At 45.8% G+C, this 22,699-nt stretch overlaps 1 protein-coding gene across 2 annotated transcripts in view; it reads left to right on the top strand.

Moving 5' to 3' along the window:
- Nucleotides 1-22,699, top strand: part of Stac (SH3 and cysteine rich domain) — a 119,530-nt gene that overhangs the window by 61,557 nt on the left and 35,274 nt on the right. For both annotated transcript variants that reach the window (XM_050139666.1, XM_050139667.1), the window contains 4 exons: nt 15,140-15,240; nt 16,625-16,706; nt 17,576-17,691; nt 19,305-19,383. In XM_050139666.1, coding sequence (XP_049995623.1) covers nt 15,140-15,240; nt 16,625-16,706; nt 17,576-17,691; nt 19,305-19,383 — 378 coding nt within the window. The remainder of the gene's footprint in view (nt 1-15,139; nt 15,241-16,624; nt 16,707-17,575; nt 17,692-19,304; nt 19,384-22,699) is intronic.

Genomic DNA, 22,699 nt, shown 5'->3' with positions numbered 1-22,699 from the left:
TAAGTCTGCTTCCCCTGCCTGCATGCAAGCTGATATTCCACATCTTGGAAATGGCCTTCGGTCCTGTCCGCTAACATTTCATGACAATTAAGGAGGAAGGTGGCCTGAGGAGATGGCATAGTTGATAAGGGCTTCCTTTGCAAGGATGAGGACCTGAGCTCAATCCCCATAACCCAAGTAATACAGCCAGCTGTGCTGGTGTGTGCTCATAACCCCAGTGTCAGGGAAGCCTGGGGCTCAGTGGCCACCTAGGCTAGCCAAACTGGCACACTCTAGAGGTCTGTCCCAGAAACAAGGCAGACAGTGCACTGAAGAATAAAATGTGAGGCTACCCTCTAGCCCGCATACAGAGAGAGGGGGGAGAGAAGGAGAGGGGGGAGAGGGAGAGAGAGAGAAAGAGAGAGAGAGAGAGAGAGAGGGAGAGAGAGAGAGAGAGAGAGAGAGAGAGAGGAGGGAGGGAGGGAGAGAGAGAGAGGGAGGGAGAGAGAGAGAAAAATGAGAGACAGAGACAGAGAGAGAAGGGAGAGAGAGAGGAGGGAGGGAGAGAGAAAAACGAGAGAGAGAGGGGGGGAGGGAGGGAGAGAGTGGAGGGAGAAATATAAGGAGGGAGGGAAAGAGAGAGAAGGGAGAGAGGGAGGGAGGGGGAGAGGGGAAGAGATAGAAGGGAGAAGGAGGGAGGGAGGGAGGAAGGGAATATGGGATATAAAAGGTCAGGTTATAAGACAGGGGCCTTCACAGGCATGCACAACTCTTCTTGAGAAAGTACAAACCACCAAATTGCCAGACACTGCTGTTATCTTATCCATGTAAGAAAAATGTGGCCCTCCCTTCCTGCAAACTGTTTTCTTTACAAGCAATTAATTGGCTGGAGTTTTAAGTGGCCAAGTTTGGGAGGAGAGCCGAAAGCAGACACAATGCGACGTGCAGGAAGGAAACTGGCTCTTCACACACTGTAGATCGTGATGCCCCGGGTGCCTTGGGGACTGCTGGTGCCACAGTGCAGAGGTGATCCTCGAGAGAGTAATGCCGTTCTGCCCCAGAGAAGATTCGGATTTAGAGGTCACACCTTAGCAGAAATAAGAAATGCCTAGGAAGAAGGCTTCAGTGTATAAATAATCAAACAGAGTGAGGAGGGCGTACAGTCATTCAGGACAATCTTTGGCTACATGTGGAATAGTTTACCATAGTTTACCCCGCCTCGAGACACAACACCCCCAAACTGCAGCGTGTGTACCCGGGATACACCTTCTCTCCTACAGTCTTTCATTCTGATTTCTTTTTATTCTATCCAGAACATCCAGGGCAGAAGGAAAGGAGACCAAGTCAGTCAAAGTGGAGCTGGAGAAGGGATGGGAAGAGAAGGCAGGCACAGCCATAGTGGTGCTGGAAGGGTTTGCCAGCTACCAGCATGGCAGAGCCTTCACACCTGGCCTCTACTTCCTGCCAGAGGTTCAGATGAAGCCACGATGAGTGTCAAGAGGATGCTTACTTCTGACTTATGAATCATTCCAGATTGAGGCTGATACAGGAACAGAGCATCACCTCCAGCTTGCCATACAGGGGAACCCTGTTGGAGAAAGTGTCCTGCACAGCCATTCAGTTGTCATAGCAGGCGCTGCTCCACTGACCTACTTTAGGATGGTCCCTACGGTTAGGCGACAACAATAAACATGACATCATAAATGGCAGAATTGGGTCAGTAGTATAAAATAGAGCACGCAAGTCCACATATTGGTGCTTCAAGCCTCCTGAGGTCAGGGGTGGGGAGAAGAGACCCCGCAACTAATCCTATTGAAGTATATTCACTGTCGTTAACTAAACACTACCCAGCCACCCAGCCATAGAAACAGAGTGCAGGTCGTGCCAGGAAAGAAAATACAGATGCCTATAGCTCCCTCCCATGCTCTGTCTCAGTGGCATGACAGTGCAGAAGTGCAGGACGGCACCTAGAGTCACATGTGCATGTCCATATACACCACATGGATGCATACACACACACTTCCACTTTCAGTCAGGGAAATGCATTGTGTGTGTGTGTGTGTGTGTGTGTGTGTGTGTACATGCAGGTGTAGGGCAGAGGTAAATTGCAGATGGCATTGCTCAGGTGATGTTTACTGTGTGGTTTTTTTGTTACATTTATTATTTGTGTGGGTGTTTGCCCTCCACACACACACACACACACACACACACACTCACACACATACACACAGGCCAGGGCACATGTGTGGATGTCAGAAGACATTTCAGGAATCGGCTTTCTCTTCTGCCATGTGGGATCTGGGTACAGCACTCAGGTGGAGCAGCTCGTCAGGCACCTTTACCTGACGAGCCCTCTCTCTGGCCCAGCCACCTTGTGCCTTTGAATCTGGATCTCTCGCTGGGACCTGAGGCTCACAAACTGGGCTGGGCTGACTGGCCAGCAAGCCCCAGGGATCCCCTTATCTCTTCCCCCTAATGCTGGTATTACAAGTGCCAGCCGCCCTTGCCTGGCTTTCTGTGTGGGTGCTGGGGTTGAGTTCAGGTCCTCTTGTTCACACTTTACCAGCTCAGGTTGTGTTTTTTTTTTTTAGTCCCACGAAGTGTTTCATAGCTTTCTACGTCACTTCTCTGTCTGTGTCCCCTGCTCCATGGCTTGATTAGCTCTCAGAAGCAAGCTAACATCACATTACCGCTCTTCTCAGGGATGCTAACCCGACGCTGGCAGCTAAAGAAGTGACCTCATGCTCTTGAGTTTGACTTGCTTGTTCCAAAACTTCCAGTAACTAACAAAGGTGGAATAGGGGCTCTGCCCCATCAGACTGATGAAAAGCAGAACCTCGCTCACAACTGATGCCCACAGTCAGTGTTAAAATGGTGAACGATGTCATTTTTGGCTTGTGGGCTCTGATCCATTCTTAAATCTCTATACCAAGTACGGTGGCACACATCTGTCCTCACAGCTACACCGAAGAGCCGAGGCAGGAAGATCTCAAATAAGAAATAAGCCTAGGAAATTTAGTAATTCGATGTCTCATAGCAAAATTGTTAAAGGGGGTGAGATGTAACTTAATGGCAGGACATGTGCCTGGCAGGTGTGAGGCTCTGGGTTCCACCTCCAGCACTGTAAAATGAAAACTAAAAATAAACAATAGCTTCATGTGCAGAAAGAAGGTTGATATTAGTCATACACATAAAGACTGGCCTTCTTATTCTTCGGAAGTCTAAATAAATAGGGTATCTCCAGCCTCAAGCTCCAAGAACAAGACTGAAAGAAACAAATGGCGGTAGGATCAGGCTTTTGGAAAAGGGGGACAGGAATCAGCAGCAGTGAGTGTCAAATCCAGGGTCAAGCCATCAGGTCCAAATGTCCCCCAGATGAGCAGGAGAAAGTGGTCATTCAGAAGACACCTCCTCTAGAAGCTTAAGCCAAACACACATCCCAGAAGAAAAGCTGGCCGGCCATGTTTCACATATGAACTGATGGCGCCAGGGGCAAAGGCCGTGAACTCCAAACCCAGGAGGCCCTGCGCCAACCCAGCTCTCATTGCTATTTTTAAAGCCAAGTGTGGGTGAGGGGCGGGGGAGAGGAGAGTTTTTCCACTAGTCGTCAGGAACTGAGATAGGAAAGATCAACAGCGGCGTTTATAAACAATGAATGCCAATAATTTTTTGAAGCCAGGACAGGGTTGGAGACGACATTCTATAGGGAAGAGTGGGGACGCAGGCAAGGAGAGATGGCCAAGGGGTCTTTTCAGCCTTACTAGAAGTTTTCTGCTTGATTAATGGCATTTCAGATTCGCTGGGGAGTCTGGGGGATGGCTCCATGCTTAAAGTGTTGACTGTATAAGCAGTAAGCAAGGATGGAGTTGGGATCGAGCCCCAGCACCTACATAAAGACAGTAGATGTGGCAGGCATCCCACCTGTAATACCATCACTTTGAAGGCAGAGACAAGGGATGCTCAGAGCAAGCTGGCTAGTTTAAGCCAGCCCTATTAGTGAACTCTGGGTTCAATTGAGAGACCACGCCTCAGCAAATAAGGTGCAGAGAAACTGAAGACTCCTACCATCAGCCTTGGGACTCTACACTTCTCTTTCCTGGAATACTTGGCTCTGACTTTTAAGTCGATCTGAGGGTAGCAGAGGAGAGGGGAAGGTTACTTTTAATCAGTTTTAACTGGGCCCTGTGACTAGATTCAGCTGAGATAGCAAACCCGTTCCCATTTCTTTCCTCTTAACAGAAACCTGTTGATGGATCCGTAGGGTTCCGAGCTATCTAAACATGACGCTTTCACTGCTCAGCTCAAGATCCTTCTAGTACATAATACAGGGAGCACAGTGAGAAGTCTCGGGCTCCTTTCGGGAAGGGTGAGAAACAGCAGGTCACTGAACTGAGCCGAGTCTGCTTAACATCAGCATAGTGTGCCGGAAGACCTTCAAACCAGGAGGTGTTCACTAAGGCGCTGAGAATCCAAATCCTCCCGTGTGCACAGCCGGCACTTTCGCCACCGCCCATCTCCCCAGACCCCGTCATTCTTTCCTAGGCTGCCCCCTTCCCAGCCTTGCCCAGCAATGGGAACACCGAAACCCAAACTGCCACAGCAATTCCTCTTGTTTCAACATGATCTTACTTTTCTTATTCCTCAAAAATAACACTTCCCTTCAAATACATGTCCAGCTTTGTTTTTTATTACAAGGGAAAATGTGCCCACTGTGGAAAAGGAGGGGATACAAACAAGCAAAAACAAAGACTGAAAAGGTTTCTAAGTCCACACCCACAGGCAGTGACAGTCCGCCTGGTGCCCACGTCAGCCTTTTAATGCACGTGCCTGTTTTAAATGCGTCTTCTAAAGATTGGGGGCTTTTTTGCTCTGAGGGGACACTTTTTCCATTATATTTGTGAACATCACATCAGCCATTAAAATTCTCCCACTGGCCAAAACTCTAGTTCATTCATGGATGTACCCAACTTTAACTTACTATTCAAGTTTGAGGTATTTTGCTGTTTTTTTTAACATATTTCACTGTTACCAGAAAAGCTGAAAAGAGCTTTTGTCGTTAATTCTTTGCAGTATAGTTATTTTCCTAACACCCAATCCTGTGATTGAAAATTCTGTAAGTTTCTGATGTTTAGAACAAAAGCTGATACCAAGGAAACACTTGTCCCAAGTTTACCTAACAACAAGCGATGTCATTTCCATCCCCCAGCTGCCAGGTGTGAGAGTGATTGCCCCATCCTACGCGACCAGTGGCTGCTTCATTTGGGGTTTTCTTTTCAGTTTCTACTTATTTGGAAGAGAGAAACAATAGAGAACTTTATATCCTTTCCCCTAACTCTTTGGTTTCTAAGTCTACCATCTTTTTTTTTTTTAATTTGGCTTTTCGAGACAGGGTTTCTCTGTAGCTTTGGTGCCTGTCCTGGAACTAGCTCTTGTAGACCAGGCAGGCACAGAGATCCACCTGCCTCTGCCTCCCAAGTGCTGGGATTAAAGGTGTGCGCCATCGCTGCCCAATAAGTCTATCATATATTAAATGTTTAATTTTCTAATCCATTTATTTTCTTAGTTGTAGGTTCATATATTTGGATAATACTGTAGGCCTTTGGCTCTTTGCCTTTATTCCTTCAACTTGTAGGAATTATGTATTACATAAGTTCACAAATCTTATATAATAACATTGATTTCAACCTCTTTCCGCATTGTGTTTGTGAATTTGTTATTGTTTTGAGACCAAATCTCATATAACAAAGGCCAGCCTTTCCGTGTAGCCAAGGATGACCTTGAACCCCTGATCCTCTTACGTCCACCTTTCAATTATGGTACTGTAGGATGAGCTACCACCCAGACCCTCATGCACACTAGACATATTCCACCAACTGAACCAGCCCCCAGCCATTGTGACTATACTTTATGTGATCAATTTTAATCAATATTTTGGTATATTGCTTATATGAAACTATGCTTAGGGTCACTTATTATTATTAAGGATAAAAAAGCTAAATTTAAATAAATAAACCCAATAAATAAGTAATACTTAAATTTTCTTCAGATTATTTATTAGTTTCAACTCTTAGTTTCTTGCCCCATACAAACTTTATTACTGAACTCCTTCTAAATAAGCACCTGTTGCTTTCTCCAGAAAGGAAGCAGATACCGCACCACATTAGTGTCTAATTCTCCTCTCACTGCTGCTGGGAGGAGTCGTCTTCCACAAGCCCTGAGTTGTTTCTTCTCCTTCCTTCCCCTTCCTTCCCTCAAGTACTGAGTTCTTCGAGGTATTATTTGGCTCTTTCAATCCACATTATTGGTTATACCACTCGTTTGTCCCGCTATCAGCCATGTCCTGGCTGACTCACTACTGGGCTTTGTTATAACACATTATTTTTCATTTTGCAGTTCTGGGGCACACGCTCTTCAAGATTTGTCTTGTGTTAATCAGTTTTTATTCAATATACAAAGTAATGGGTTTCGTGGTGACATTTGTTTATGTCTATATCATTATACAGTTTTCACTCCTTCTTTTCATCACCTTGTCCACTTCTCAAAACTTCTTATCCACTTCCTCAAACACTCCTCTCTCTACTTCATGTCACACATATTTCCTTATTCCATTCTGCTGTCCCCTTTCCACTCTCTAGATCCCTTCCTCCATCTAGTCTACTCTTATTCATAGGTAGTAGATAGGTTGATGATAGATCGATGGATAGGTGCTTAGATACACAGACAAATGACAGACAGACAGATAGATGGATGGATGTATTCTGTACATGAGAGAAAACCTACAGTATTGTCTATTTGAGGTCCTAATCCGGTTTATTTCCAGAACGACCTCCAGTCCTATCCATTTTCCTGTTGTTCCCATTGAAAGGTTTGACTATGAAACTATTCCCTGGTAGAAGCCAACATGCCCAGGTTCCCGCAGCAGGTATTTCTGGAGGGACCTGCTTCTTCTTGGTAAATACAAGACTGCTCCCAAACCGTGGTTCGTCAATGTCACATTAAATACCACAAAGGTTTTCTCATGCTACTAGGATTAGCATAATTATCACTGGAAGCTCCATGTGGGAGAGAGCTCTCCAGGGTAAGGGGAGGAGAACGATTCTGTCGCTATCCCTCCTCGGGGCTCTAGACAAGGCCAAGACCCAGTGTTCTCTCCACTGCAGCTTCTCTCGTTCCCATCCCCATAGTGGAAACCATGGCAGCTGTCGTTCAGTGTACTCAGGACATTCCTGCTGCATTCCATGGCTTCTCAGGTTCTGGCCTGATCTCAGGATGATCAAAGTTCCACACCTGACTGGCCCACTTTCTGTCCTGTGAATGAATACATATGTGTTTATCTTGAATTGATTTTTGATTTGTTTGGTTTTTTCCTCCTTAGTGTCTTTTCCCTCTTTGATCATCTTGGGTGTGGCCCTCTGATGCAGTTCCTTGGAACTCTCTAGGAGGCCCAACTCATGACATCCACATAATCCTCGTGTGTAACGTGGGCTGGGACTCTTAAAAACTTTTAGCAAGATGATTTGCAGCAAGTAGATAGAGGGTTTTCAATAATGGACTTCTTCCCTGAGTATTTAATAAACGCTCATGTAGAAACTTAAATAGTAGGCCGGGCGATGGTGGCGCACGCCTTTAATCCCAGCACTCAGGAGGCAGAGGCAGGCGGATCTCTGTGAGTTCGAGACCAGCCTGGTCTACAGAGCTAGTTCCAGGACAGGCTCCAAAGCCACAGAGAAACCCTGTCTCGAAAAACCAAAAAATAAAAAAAAGAAAAAGAAAAAGAAACTTAAATAGTACCCAAATAAAAATATTAATATGCTTGATAAGTGCAATTCACTTCCCTGTGGAGTGAATTCTTCTATAAACAATGTATTTCATTAGTGTTTTATAATATATTCATGTGCAAATGTACTTAAGACTAGCAGTTTTTGAAGAAGGGGCTTCTTTTTTAAAGATTTGTTTTATGCATATGAGTACTTTGCCTGTATGTATTTGTATGTATGTAAACCACGTGCATGCCTGGTGCCCACAGAGGCTAGAAGGCACCACTTGGGTGCTGTGGATGGATCTGGGTTCTCTGCAAGAGCAATAAGTACTCTTGGGCCATCCCTCCAACCCCTCGAGACTAACTTCCACACAGCGAGGCCCACCTTGCCTGTTTGTAACTCTAAAGGAGAGGTTTGGAGACGATGCACTCAGGAAGACTGAGGCATTCAGACTCGCACTAAAGTGTGGCCAGTTCTTTAGTTTGCCGCAGCTAGCTCAGACTTAAGGAATCGGAAGTAGTGACCCCGGAGTAAGTCGCTGCTCAGGAGGTGCAGATCTGCTTCTCTCAGCACCACTTGTCAGCAACTCAGAGCTGAGCACTTTGTCTAAGGTCTCAGAGCACAGGACGGCTGTGGGAACCTTTTAAGAGTCTATGCCCAGCTTTTTCCACTCTGCCATGCTGTCTTCATAAATTACACGTGTATACACATGCACACATACCCAGATATGAACAACCAAATATAGCTTATACGTAGAAGGCATAGTAATTTGTTAAACTATCATCTTATTTTTGTATTTTATTTGTCTTACAACCCCAGTTTTATAAGAATCAACCAAAATCTTTAAAGCTGGCTCAGTGGGGAAGACTGAGGTCCTGAATTCAAATCCCCAGTACCACAAAACAACCCCAGTTGGCAATGCTGCAAATGCCAACGACTGCAGTTCTAGGTGGCAGGGACAGGAAAATCCTCCAAGCTTGCAAGTCAGCCAGGCTAGCAGATACAGCAAGCCACAGGCTCAGTGAGAGCCCTGTCTCAAGAAAATAAAAGAGCAGGAGATGAAGGAAGACATTTGCCACTCTGCTCTGCTTCCCATGTGTGTGCAGTGGCCATTCACACCAACACACAAACAGGCACCCCTACACACAGACACACACACACACACACACACATCAGACCACACACAAACATATACACCAAAAAAAGTGTAAATACCAAGATTAGAATACGATTTTGACTAAAGGAGAAATATCCTTTATCATTTTTTTTTTCATTTGAAAGGAGATCAGCCAAATGCTGAATGCCGTTTATTCAATCTTAGGAAAATCCTTATATAGTAGCACGTCCCTGAATAGATGCATAGCATACCTGGGAACACCAGAGCAGACATAATGGCTAACACTCTTGCAGCCTTGACTGGCATGTTCCTGACTATCAGCAATTGTCGTGACAAGGCCGCTTGTTTGTCCATAGCTGCTCAGCCCCGAAATAATCACACAGAAACTATATTAATTAATGCTGCTGGCCCATTAGCTCTGGTTTCTTATTGGCTAACTCTTACATCTTAATTTAACCCATTTCTAGTAATCTGTGTGTTGCCACGTGGCAGTGGCTTACCAGGTAAGTTCCAGTGTCTGTTTCTGGTGAGGCTACATGGTTTCTCCCTAACTCCTCCTTCTTTCTCCCAGCATTCAGCTTAGTTTTCCCTGCCTACCTAAGTCCTGCCCTATCAACAGGCCAAGGCAGTTTCTTTATTCACCAATGGCATTCATAGCATACAGAGGGGAATCCCACATCAAGCAATCACCCACTTAGAGGGTTTAGCATGCATAGTGGGAAGAATTCTCTGTGTATTTTACCTCCACATTGCATGTTTTCTAAGGCTCACACTGAGCTGCAGGCCAGTACAGCCCTGATACTTGTCAGCCCAGGGAGCTTTTTAAGACTTTTTATTTTCATGTAAATGCATGTGTGTATTTGTGTCTATGTGTATAGATGGCACATGTGTGTCAGTGTCCAGTGAGGCCAAAAGAGAGTGTCAGAACTCCTGGGCTGGAGTTACAATCTGTTAGGAGCCATCAGACTAGAGTTCTGGGAACTGAACTTGGGTTGTCTCCAGTTCCTGGGGGCTTATTCATATGTCCTCAACCAGGAATGGGACCAGAATATCTCCTCTGAGGAAACTGTTGTAATAGTTCATTTGCAGCCCCAGAAACTTTAAAACCCTGGATATCTTGTTAATTCTCACCAACCCCATTCTTATTGATCATACTTGTCTTTATATTTTCTCATCCGAAGAAACAGTCAGACTTTGGGGGCAGTGGGGTAGGTCGTGGCTGTCTTCCTAGTATTGCTCTTTCAATCTCAGTGAAGGAAATATGGAAAGATGAGGGTTGAGATCTGTTGATTCACAAAAGGCTAGCAGAAGGCTACCAAGAAAGGAAGAAAGCTAAGTTTCACAGCAGGGTAGACTGGACTCTCATCCTCTTTCCTTTCCCAACCAGGTTCCTGCTCCCAGGCCTTAGTTCTATAGAAAGGGGAGGTGGCTAGCTCCACTTCAGAGGACTACTAAGATAATAGGAAGAGTGTACCAGATCTCCTCTGGTTTAGGAAGCTAAGCAAGGTTGGGCCTAGCTAGTGCTTGAATGGGAGACCACAGAAGGACTAGAAAGCTCCCCAGCAGTGCATCACATACTCAGCCTTTGTTCATTCTTCCCAGTGAAGCTGCCGTCTATGTCTGTCCCTGCCTCTTTGGCTAAAATAACAGTTTACATACAAACCACAAGGGTCATTTATTAATCAAATGAATAAACCTGAAAGGAATTATTCCTCCCCATAGCTCAATTATTTTTAATTCTTTCTTACAGTATCAGTGTTCTTCCTCTCAGGTGTGTCCATGTGTGTGTATGTGCTCACTGACAAACTCTGTTTCTTTAAATTGCCCTTTGTTCCGGTCCCAAGAGATGGAATCATGCTCCATGCCTTCATTTGGCTTTGCCAGCCTTGTGTGACTTTAGGATCTTAGAAATCGTCTCCATATCTTTATATCAAAGAGAACTGGCATGTCAGTGTAGTGGAAATGCATGCCATACCCTGTATGTGTTGGTTAGTAACTACAATATGTGTGTGTATATATATATATGTATATATATATATATATATACATACATACATACATACACACACACACACACACACACACACACACACACACTGCCGCTCAGGAACACAGCATCCCCTCCTCTAGTGTACTCAGGCTGTATAAGTTACCTGCCTGGGCATCACACCGCGGCCATTTGGTTATCAGACCAGCTCTGTCACAGTGCCCATGTCGCTCAGCCCACTTGACCTCCTCCTCCTAAAGGCTTCTACCACCTCCCATCACAAGAAGATGGAAAGTATAATTCATGAGGTGTTTTCAAAAAGGGAAGAGACAGGAAGGTTTTGTAGTCACATAAATTTCATTATGGTCTAATGTTATAATTTTTAACCTTATCATAGGAAAGAATAGGAATAAAAGCAGTATATTTAGAATTGAGCACTACCAGTGGTTTCAGGCATAAAGTGGAAATCATAACCCTGACAGATACGGGTGAACGGCTATATTTATAGATGTTCATGTTTATATATAGGGTTATACATTCTTGAAGTATTTTTCCCAAGCTGGCTGGGTATTGTGGTACACATCTGTAACTCAGGCACTGAGGAGGCTGATGTAGAAAGGTTGTGATAGCCTGGCTTACATAGCATTCTTGAGCCTTGTCTCAGAAGAAAAAACTGTTTTCTCAAAATCATAGTTTAAAACCTTTTTTCTGATGTGATTTTCATTAATTTTCCTCAAATGATTTGTAGTTGTTAATTCTACAATGGGACAAACTTGAAGCAATCTAAACATATATGATTAACTTTTAGCCCTTGTTTGTTGCTAATTCGAATACTGCAGTATGGCTAGATGTCTTTCCTTTCCCCACCTTTCCCCCACCCCACCCCATCCCATACTATTTCTCTAATCAAGGGCTCTCAGTGGTTAAGTCTTACTCTAACTTTGACATTATATGGAACTTTCCCAAGAGTCAAGCAATGTCTCAGTGCCGACATCCTTACAAACTTGATCTAGCCAGTCTAAGTGTGGTGGCACACGCCTGTGCCCTCAAAACTTAGGAGGAAAGTCAAAAGGATCATACCTAGTTAATTCAAAGCCAGGCTGTGCTATATAGCCAGACTTGGTCTCAAAAGTGAAAAGGAAAAAGGAAAAAAACGAGAGCTGGGGATATAGCTTACTTACTAGTAAAGCCCCTGTCAATCATGTGCAAAGCCATAAGCTTAATCTCCAGTACCACATAAAGAAAAAGAAAAATTAAACAGTATGGCCAACTGTTTAAAATACATACCTAATAATTTTCATTAATAGCGTGGCATTCTAATCCAGTAGATGTAGCTACCAGCATGGAGGGAGAAATCAAATCTTTGCATATAGTTCTTAATCTCTCTCTCTCTCTCTCTCTCTCTCTCTCTCTCTCTCTCTCTCTCTCTCTCTGTCTCTCTCTCTCTGTCTCTCTCTTTCTGTCCTCTTTCCCTCCCTCCCTCCCTCTGGGGGGGGGGCGCTGTTTTTTAAGTTGTAACACATGTGGCAGTCAAAGAACCAGATATTGGTCCACATCTTTCACCTTGTTTGCAACAGGATCTCTTGTTGTTGGCCACTGTGTCCTCTGGACCAGGTGACCCACCAGCTTGCAGGGATCCCATCTCCCCGTGAGAATGCTGGGGTTTCAGGCGTGTGCTATGGAAAGGAGGCACATGAGACTTCAATGGGTTCTAATGATCCATGCTCAGGTCCTCACTCTTACACGGGAAGCACTTTAACCCCCACACATTTCCCCAGCCCTGATGGAAAAGCGTTTAGGTGTTTTTCCCCAACATATATGTGTAGACTTCCTTACACTCTAGCCTTGAGCATTTAGTTCTGAATGGATGGCTCAGTAACCCCCTGTTTAACACATTACTTAACGTAATACAAGATCATGAAACAGCCCATTATGTAGACCCTAATCAGTATTGTACTGGCTTTAACCTGCTCTTTTTGAAGTTATGTCTCACCACACGGCTGCTAACAGTATAGTGTCATAATGAGGTAGTTAAGGGATCAGAAGTGTGCGGTTGCATTTTTAAGTTCGAAGAGTCAGTGTGGACATATTAAAATTCAATACTATATACTTCTCTCTAGTCAGACATAAGGGAACACACAACAAAGCCTTGGAGGTGGAAGGCAGGAGTCACAAAAAGAAGTCAGACCAGGCCTTCTCCAAATCTTTCTAGAAGAAACCAGACCACTGCATTGATCCAAATCACTCTCTCCCTGATCTCTGAAGCTGCGAGTAGAAGCTTTTCCCCTTAAGTCAAGCTTGTCACTGCGCAGTGGGAGTGGGCACACCTAGCACCAAGTCATTCCTGGCGGTCTGGTTCACGCCAAGCAGCGGAGAATGAAAGCAGGCCGGAAAACCGGAGTCAGGAAAAGGAAATGTATAGATGAGGGAAAAGAGACCATCATTTATAATGACACCATTTTAGAGGCCAGCTCACAGGGAAGCCACTTCCTTTTGAAGATCTTGCTTACCTTCCCACGCAGGCACAGAGAGTGAGCTCAGAACTGAAATGGAAGTCATTGCTTTCCAAGGCCAGTCTTTGGAAATACAACTTGCTTTACCTGAGGGATTATTCTCAGAAAAAGGGGGTGGGGGACTTTTCTGCCACAGTGTATAAACAAGTAATATGCTTTCATGGTGTGTATGTGCGTGCACGCATGCTTGCAGGCATGTATTGTACACGCGTACACGCATGCACGTGCTGAGGGGGCAGCTTCAATCTTAGCAGAGACAGGTCCTCTGTTAAATGGTGCTTCCTGAAGGGACTTTCCAGGTGGCACCTCCCAGTGGACAGGCTGACACGTTGCTTTTCCACACGAACTGTGCGTCCTTGCGTTTCTTTGTTATACCATCTAATTAATCCCAACTTCATCACCACATACATTAAGCAATCCTGCCAAAATGGGAGGAGGTATTTGAGGCAAGTTGTGAAAGAAAGGAACAAGGCGGGACCTCGATTGCCTTGGGACAAATTACATCCCCTGACTTCTCATTTTTAAGATTAAACAATGCAGATAGAACTTCACATCCTCTCAGCTACCAGATACTCCTCCAGTGTCAAAGAGTCTGCTCCCATGAGGCACCTCAGATCTGTCACTGTTGCTTCACTGTGTACTGGGATCGTGAAGGGGTTTGTTCATTAGTTTATTTAATATGTTGTGCACAGGGCAAGGTTTGCAGCAGCACAGCAAGGCACACCAGCCTTGGTCTCATTGAGTTCACCCTCCAGAAGGAAAGAGAAACAAAAGCAAGCTTTCATGTAAATGCTTGTTGTTAGTTATGGTGAATGTTCTAAAAGATAGTCCCGGGGTGCTGCAAGAAAGAACCTTAGAGGGCTGGGTTGTGGCTCAGAGACTTGAGTGCATACCTAGCATGTGTGAGACCCCAGTGTTCATCTCCAGTATGAAGAAGTGGGGAGAGATAAAGGGAGAGGCTGGAAGCTGGAAAATTAGAGGGGGAGAAGGAGAGACAGAGACAAGACAGAGAGATGAGAGTAACGGAAACAGGATGGAAGTAAGAGGGAGAAGAGGGAAGAGAAGAAGATGAGGGAGAGGATGAGAGGAGAGGACGATGGAAGAAGGGAAGGGAGGACAGAAGGAGGAAGGGGGTGGTGTGGAGATACAAGGAAGGAAGGGAAATCCTTGGTATGAATGACAGAGTCAAAGTATGAGGGGTCACTAGACAAGTGAAGAGAGAGCGAGCAGCATTGCAGATAAGGAAAGCAGCGCATGCAGGGACCCTGAGGGACTAAAGAGCTAAACCATCCAGAGGACTGAAAGAAAGTCACATGACTGACAGTTCATAGGCATGAGGGATTGCAAGCTTCCCGCCACTACTGCCACACCTCCCCGTCACGGTGAGCAGGTGAGAATGGGTGAGATGGTAGGACCAGCATGACTCAGCAGGGTTCAAAAGAGAAGAGATGGACGATGGACCACCAGCATGCACAGTAAAGAACATGGATTTTGCTAACCTGAATTAAGACAAAGAAAGCACGGGTGTTCAGACTTGCTAACGTCACGAACATAAAAAGGGAACAAGCAGAGTGGATATCTTAAGCAGGAAATGTGAGGTGGGGGAGAGGATACGTTATATTAAAATTTTCCATTTATCAAGTTTCCTGAAAAACTTGATAATCTTATCAGTCTTCAGATAAGAATTAACTGGCTAGAAGTTTCCCTTTCTTTCAGTGATTTCTGACCAGATCACAGGAAAGGGCAGGCTGTACCTAACCAAAGTGTGCTGTGTGCCTGACAGGAACACACGCTAAGCACGGACTGCGCTGCGGGGCCTGTAAGATGAGCATCCATCACAAGTGTGCAGACGGCCTGGCACCCCAGCGCTGCATGGGCAAGCTGGTAAGGACTGGTGAGGACAGACAGAGCCCTGGAACACTCTGAGTCCTTAGGAGTCTGTCCCAGGAAAGCCACACCCGAGAAACGCCTTCTCAGGAGTTCTGAAGCGGCCCCAGAAGCACTGAAATTGGCACAGTGAAGGAGCTGAGACGTGCCAATATCTGTAACGAATGTGCTACACCGAACAGGAGTCCGACCCTCAGGGAGTGTCCCACCTCTCAGGTGGGGACTTCTCAGCCGTAGCGCTTCATTCCTCTTCCTGGGACAATTCAGGGTTTCAGAGTGAACATTAAACATTACAGGAGCCCCCATTAGCCAGTGCAAACTAGGGTGCTTTGATACTGTGTGGTTGCCATTAGCTGTTGAGTGGGGGTGGAGAGAAGACTGAAGCTAACCCACCCACACACACACCTGAGTGTCCCTGTGACAGTCACGTGGGTCAGACTAAAGGAGATCTCCTGGTCTGTGCACATCTGCTCAGGCCATCTCAGGAGTGTGACCTTCAGTCCCAGTATATACCTGAACACATTTTAAAGACCACTGAACCCAGAGTGTCCAAAGTATTACACCAAGAATGTCTGCCATAAGGAAGTAGCAACAGTCTCCAGCCCAGGAAGGAATTCTAATGTCTTCTCTGACTCTAAGAAAAAGTTCATGATAACTAGGGACAATGGCTTAACACCAGATGCAATGCTATCAGAGACCTGCTTCAGGGTGGGGAGCTGCCTCTAACCCCAATCTCTAGCAGTGCTCAAAGATGGGCACCACTTGCAAGAGATGTGTGAGGATTCATAGGTGCTTATGGGTTTCAAGTCACCTGCCAACCCTGGGGTGTATCAAATTCAGGTCCTTAGAAAGTGCATCCAGTGACTCTGGCTTGCAATCTGTCCCCCTCTGTATTTCTAAGGATACTTCCAACAAGCCAATGAAAGACCACAAGTCAGAAATACAACCGAACCCAGAAAGCAAGGCTGATGGTTCTGGGTGGCACCCTGAAAGCATACAAGGGCCTTGGGCATGTCCTGACCTCTACCTTCCCCTGTGTGGGCTTTCTATCATCTGAAGCACCCACAGTAAGCTGTGGTGGAAAACTGTGAGATGTATTCTGCGGTGGGGGTGAGGGTTCAGCACATAGTGAGCTTATAGAGCAGAGTAGAAGAGGCAAGGACAGAAGGCTGGGAGCTTGCTGTCTAGATGAAACATTAGCTGGCTCACCTCCCTCTGTTCCTCTATCCCCTTCCCCTAGTCAGTGGTAAATTATAACAGCAGCAGGCTATGTCAGTACATTCAAGGGAGGCAACAACTGGGTTTATCTTGAGAACTGCTGCTTAGTTTTCTCTATCTCCTCTCTGACATTAAGTCTTTCTCTTTTTCATTCTCTCCCCAGCCAAAGGGATTTCGGCGTTACTACAGCTCCCCTTTGCTCATTCATGAGCAGTTTGGATGCATTAAAGAAGTTATGCCCATTGGTGAGTTGGGACGAGGATGCACGGAGGTGCCAATGATGACGGTGACCCTATAGGAGCTGCAAAGCCAGTGGAAGAGCAGAGCTTCTTAGCTCTAATAATTTCTGGAGATGAAACATATGCTCTCCCTAATGGAGTTTAAAAGTAGCAGTGTCAGCCGGGCAGTGCTGGTGCACGCCTTTAATCCCAGCACTCGGGAGGCAGAGGCAGGAGGATCTCAGTGAGTTTGAGGCCAGCCTGGTCTACACCAGGACAGGTGGGACTGTTACAGGGAAACCTTGTCTTGGAAAAACTCAAACAAAAAAGCAGAGCCTCAAAAGTAGATGCCATGCTTTCTAAACCTTCAGCAACAAGACAACATACTTGTCTAGCCATCAGAATCAAAGGACACACCCATGCAACCATCAGCATTGGACATGGCACCCTGCAGCCCATGTGTAGAGTCAGCTCCCCATTTATCAAGCATCATTGAACCTTCAGCCACATGCTGGAAAATGGGGCCAGTGGTCACTACTTCTCACAATTGTTTATGTATATAGTATATATAACTATATATAGCATATATAATATGCAATATATTAATATAGTATATGTAATATAAAATATTTATCAATGCTGAGTAGAAACTCAGCAAATGACACACACTGTTTAATAAAGTGCATCTAAAGATGTGGTGTGGATATTTTCTCTCATGTTCTGATCAGTTCTGGCTGGATGTGTGGAGTTCCACACAGAGGCAAGGGCATTTGATGTGAGCCCTCGTTCATTGGGAAAGAAGCCTGCCCCTGGTCAGGTCCCCAAGACTCTTTGACAGAGATCTGGCTTGTTGGGTCAGTTGGGCTCTCTGAAATGGGTCTCTTCTTCTTTTGCAGCTTGTGGCAATAAGGTGGACCCTGTGTATGAGGCCCTCAGATTTGGCACTTCCCTGGCCCAGAGAACAAAGAAGGGCAGCTCAGGCAGTGGGTCTGACTCTCCCCCCAGAACCTCGGTAATTGACCTCGTCTTCTGTTCCGTAAAGTTGTCTGGGTGGGAAGGGGAGGAGGTGGCTCAGCTATCTAAGTACTAGCTGGCAAGCATGAAGACCCAAGTTTGAGTCCAAGAAGTGGCAGTTCTTGTGACTGACTGTAACCCCAGCACTAGGGGGGGAGGGAGGGAGGGAGGGAGGGAGGGAGGGAGAGAGAGAGAGAGAGAGAGAGAGAGAGAGAGAGAGAGAGAGAGAGAGAGAGAGAGAGAGAGAGAGAGAGAGAGAGAGTCCGCAAACTCAGTGGCTACCCATCCTCAACGAGTCGTTGAGGTCGAAGCTTAGTGGCAAACAGGTGTGCACTCCTTGCCCAGTGGTAGAGAGTAAGAACACAGGTCAGGCATGTGAGACTAGAAAGCCTTCTGAAGCCACACGATTGCTAAGAAACCATCCTTAAACTCATTGAAAGCTTTGTTCTTCCACGGACTTCCAAAATAAAAAAAATATATATAATCATGTTTCATTGTCTACGTGAGTGAAACTCTCAAGAAGAAAAGTGGCAATTAAAAGAATGAAAAGCAGCTTCCATGTGTTCTCCTAGCTCATGCATAACATGGACACCAGCTAGGTCTGCCTTCTCAGAAATGTGAATAGCCGTGGTAGTTTGCTGGCACTGTAGGGGACGCTAAAGAGGAAAGGGACAGACCTCCCCATCCTTTGGCTCAGTTGGTTGTAAAGACTAAACCCACACAGAAGAAAGCACTGTTTAGCATTTCTGGAAGACACACTGACATGTCTCCTATTTTATTAAGAATGAAAGTGTAACAGCTGTGTCGGGGTTATTACAATGGCCATTCCACGTGCGCCCTGAAGGATCTGCTAGTAAAATGGAAGTGTTTGGCTCCGGTGGACACTGTCTCTCGGCACGTAGAATATTACTTGTGCCATTGTACATGTGTTTTAGTATGTGCTAATGTTCCCATGAGGGTATGCAAAAATGTGTGTGCATGAATATGGAGGTCAAAGGTCAAGGCAAGGCATTTCTCTCTCTCCTCTCACTTGCAACCATTTTAACCATGTTTTTTCTGACATGAAGTTTCTCAGTAACCCTGAAGTTCACCAGGTCAGCTCACCTGGCCAGCCAGTAAGCTCAGGGATCTGCTTGTCCCTGTGGCCCCCGACACTGGGGTTATAAGCACCTGTCCTCCCATGCCTGGTTTTTATGTAAGTGTGAGTGATCCAGATTAAGGTTCTCATGCTCACACCGCAACCACTTTAAAAACTGAGCCCTCCCCAGGCTCCTGGAATTTGTGACATGACCTGATGACCTTCTGAAGAGGGTATCATTCTCATTGGAAGTTCAAACGGTGATGTTAACTCTCAGCTACTGGAAGAACCATAGAAATGGAGCTAAATGTGATTTGAATAAAAATATGCTAAAGTGTGTGAGTATATGTGGACAATTGTATGACCCTTAGCATGTCAATCAATGATGGACCATATATAACAACTGAAAATTCACAAATGCAATACAAATCCCTCTCTAGATCCAGAACGGGCATTAAAGTTCTATACTCAGTAGGCCCATGATACATCATGGCTCACTGGTTTACTCTGTGCTGTCTCCTCTTTTCTCCAAGACGTCAGAGCTCGTGGAGGTTCCTGAAGAAGCTGATGGATCAGGAGATGGATCTGACCTCAGGACACGCAGCAACAGTGGTGAGTGGAAGACCAGCCTGCAGGGACTGGAGCACACTCTCAGGCTGCAAGGGCTGAGTCCATTCCTTTCATGCCCCTCTCATTCTCTGATAGCTCTGGACTATGACATGGGCAAGAGTCTGTGTTCTTGAAGAAAGGTGGGTGTCCATTCCAGGTAGTTCCAGTGCTCTGAGTCCATTTCCGTCCGTGCTTGTGTTCTCAGACCTACAGGCCTGGCCATTGAAAGGCTCAGGAGTTGTTTACAACCCTTCTGTGAATGAGTTTGTCCTCCAGCGACACAGATTAGGTCTGAAAACCTGACCTCTTGTACGTTACTTTGGGCCACATCTGAGACGCCTGAATTAGGTGGGCAGTGGCGCCAGGCGGAGAGAGTGGAACACGTTAAGTCCTTAAAGGAGATGAAGACTCGAAAACCGCTGTGAGAGAGAGGAAATACCTCAGTAAGTGCTTGCCTTACATCTCATGTAAGGACGTGAGATGGATTTCTAGAATCTACATTAGAAAGGGGGAAGGGGGAAGGCGGATGGTGCCTGAGGAGTTATAGCAAAGGTTGACCACACCAGCTTCCACAAACACTGGCACACATGTACAGTCAAGCCTGTACATCATCTATGCCTGCACAAGTAAGAACATGCATATGAATGTGCAAGCACGCAACACACACACACACACACACGCATACACACTGAAAAAGAAAAGCAATAAGGAGTCTGGAGGGTTGGGTCAGCGGTGAAGAGGGCTGATTGTTCTATCAGAGTGGCAATGTTCAGAGTTCAGCACATACATCAGGCAATACATAAAACTACAGCTCCGATGGATCTGATGCCCACTTCATGCCTCCATGGATACTTGTATGCACACGTACAAACACACCCACTAAACTAATAGGAATATCCGCTAGGTGGTTACAGCAAAGCCTGGAAGTCTCGGCTGGGGCTTCAACTCTCTGAAGACATCCCTAGCCTTTGGGTGGGTGGAGGATGGGGGTCTGTTTGAACATTCCAGATAGGATTTTGCTTCACAGTCCCACGGATATGTGGTCAAACACAGAGGAGAGTGATAAATACCCATTAAAGGGGCTAAAAGTAGCCCAAGGTGATTTGGCTCCAGATCCGTAAGAAGTGACTCCACAATCACAGAGATCAATCAGTTGATCAGCCTTTTTGAACCTTTTACACAGGTGTGACTATTTTTTTCTGGAAACTTCAGTTCATGTGTCCTTCACCGTCACACAGGAAAATGGTGGAAACTCTGAGCCCTTAACAGTGTGTAGCAGACACACAGTTAGCAGGCAGAATCGGGCAGAGCCATCCTGGCCCAGGTCTGTCTAGAACTGTGTGCCTATCAACTGGATTTAGCCAGCAGCTCCAGAGTTCAACATCTCACAGGTTAAGCCACTAGATACATAACTAAACTTGCACATTCATGTGGCGAGTCTGGCTGGCCACTCATGCTGAGTCTAATCTCTATCGTCACCTCTCTGCTGGCTGGCTGCTTCAGTGGACCTGATGGCCACTACACTGGACATCTAGGCCTCAGTAAGCCTTGCTCTGGGCTTCACCTTGAGATCAGGTGACCTAGAGACACTGAATAGCTGCTTTTTACCCCATCTCTAAATTGAAAATATTGACATCACTAGAAGTTCCAACAGGCTAGGCTTAGGGAGGCCAACTAGATAGATACGTAATGTCAAAAAGCAGAGTGAAGAAAGTAGCCACAGTGGGAAAAGAAACAGACACCGGGACCCAGGGTACAAACAAGCGGTTAAAAGACAGCAAGGTGGGCTAGAAAGATGGCGCAGTGGTTAAGAACATTTGCTGTTCTTGAAGAGGACCAGAGGTCAGTTTCTAGCACCACATCAGGCATCTCACAACTGCCTGTAACTCCAGCCCCAGGTGATCCAACATCCTCTTCTTTTCTCCAAAGTTGTTTGTGCACATGTAAGTACACATATTCATACACACATACACAAATGAAAATAAACCTTGGATAAAGGGCAAGAGCATTACCACATTAAGGAGCCTTGGTCAAACTGTAGTCCTGCCCATCACTGGTCTACCATTATTTCAGCTTCATTCTGTGCAGTAGTCCAGTGTGCTGTTAGTTGTTTATTTGATTTTTACAAGAGTACAGCCTCATCTTCATGGATGATTGTCCTCATCTGAGAGGTTTGCTCTTCCTGAAGTGCAAGGTGACCCATCAGGGAAGGCTAAGGACCACTGTTTACCTCTAAGTCGTAACCCAGCCACAGATACAAAACTGAAGGCGGGGAGGCATTCAGGCTCTCACACCTTACTTTTAGTTACCTTGTGGGCCCAAAAGGGGAATCAGCACTTGTTAGCAGCTTTTAAGTGTAATTTCAGTAACTGTGAATCCATAAGGCTGCTGTGATCTTTGAATAAGATAATGTAATGCCACAATAAGCCAGGCTTCATCTCCAGCATCAGGCTTCTCCAGATAGCTATAGCCTTTGAGGCCCTGTCTTTAGAACATGGAACTAATATTGGCTTATATCAGGGTTCCTGGGCACTTCAAGATGGGTTCTGGATTCTTGAGTCTCCAAAGAACTAAGCAGAGACACATAGTTGCAGTGGACTCTGAGACAACAGTTTGTTAAGAGAAAGGATGGGCAAACTGGCCAGAGCAGAGAGCTAGCTCAGGAGCTCAGTGGTGCTTAGCACACAGTGGACTGTGCTTTGTGGGCTCCTTTGCACAGCATGGACCATCTCGCTCAAGCTCCGTTACATGGTGCTACCTACCATCCCATCCTTCATTAGCATCTTAACTCTCCACCCAGTGGCCTAGAGATTTGTGCAGGGCCGAATGGATTTGAGACAGTGCCTGTCCCGGCGGCCAGTTTTAATCGGCTTTGGCCAGGGTTTTCACTGCCTTCTTCTGTGCGAACTATTTACATTTTTTTAGTGTGCAGATCTTGTATTGCTTTAGGCAAAACCTTCTGGACCTCTGCTCTGTCCTGGTCTCCAGCTGCAGAAGAGGCGACATAAAACTAACACACACACGTGCTTTTCTCGGTCTGTCCGGCCACCCACCCACATGGACGCTTCCACACCTGTCTCTCTCGGGAAATAGGAATGCCACTCAACAAGTTCATTAGGCCAAAGTCTTTTGCATCTGGTCTGTCTCCCCCTTTCTTCACACACCTCCGTATCTAGCCCATCAGCAAATCTTCCCATAGCTCTTTAGAACATCCATCACGTGCCTACCACGTGACTCTATCTCAGCCATCCAGGTCTGACTCCTCCATCAGCACTAGCCTGTTAGACTCATCCATTTGATAGTTAAGATGTCCCTTAAT

Source organism: Alexandromys fortis, unplaced genomic scaffold (assembly GCF_014885135.2).
Source record: "Alexandromys fortis isolate MF-2015 unplaced genomic scaffold, M_Fortis_MF-2015_v1.1 scaffold_36, whole genome shotgun sequence".
Taxonomy (NCBI): domain Eukaryota; kingdom Metazoa; phylum Chordata; class Mammalia; order Rodentia; family Cricetidae; genus Alexandromys; species Alexandromys fortis.
Note: the sequence above shows the minus strand (reverse complement) of the source record. Positions and strands in the feature narration are given on the sequence as shown.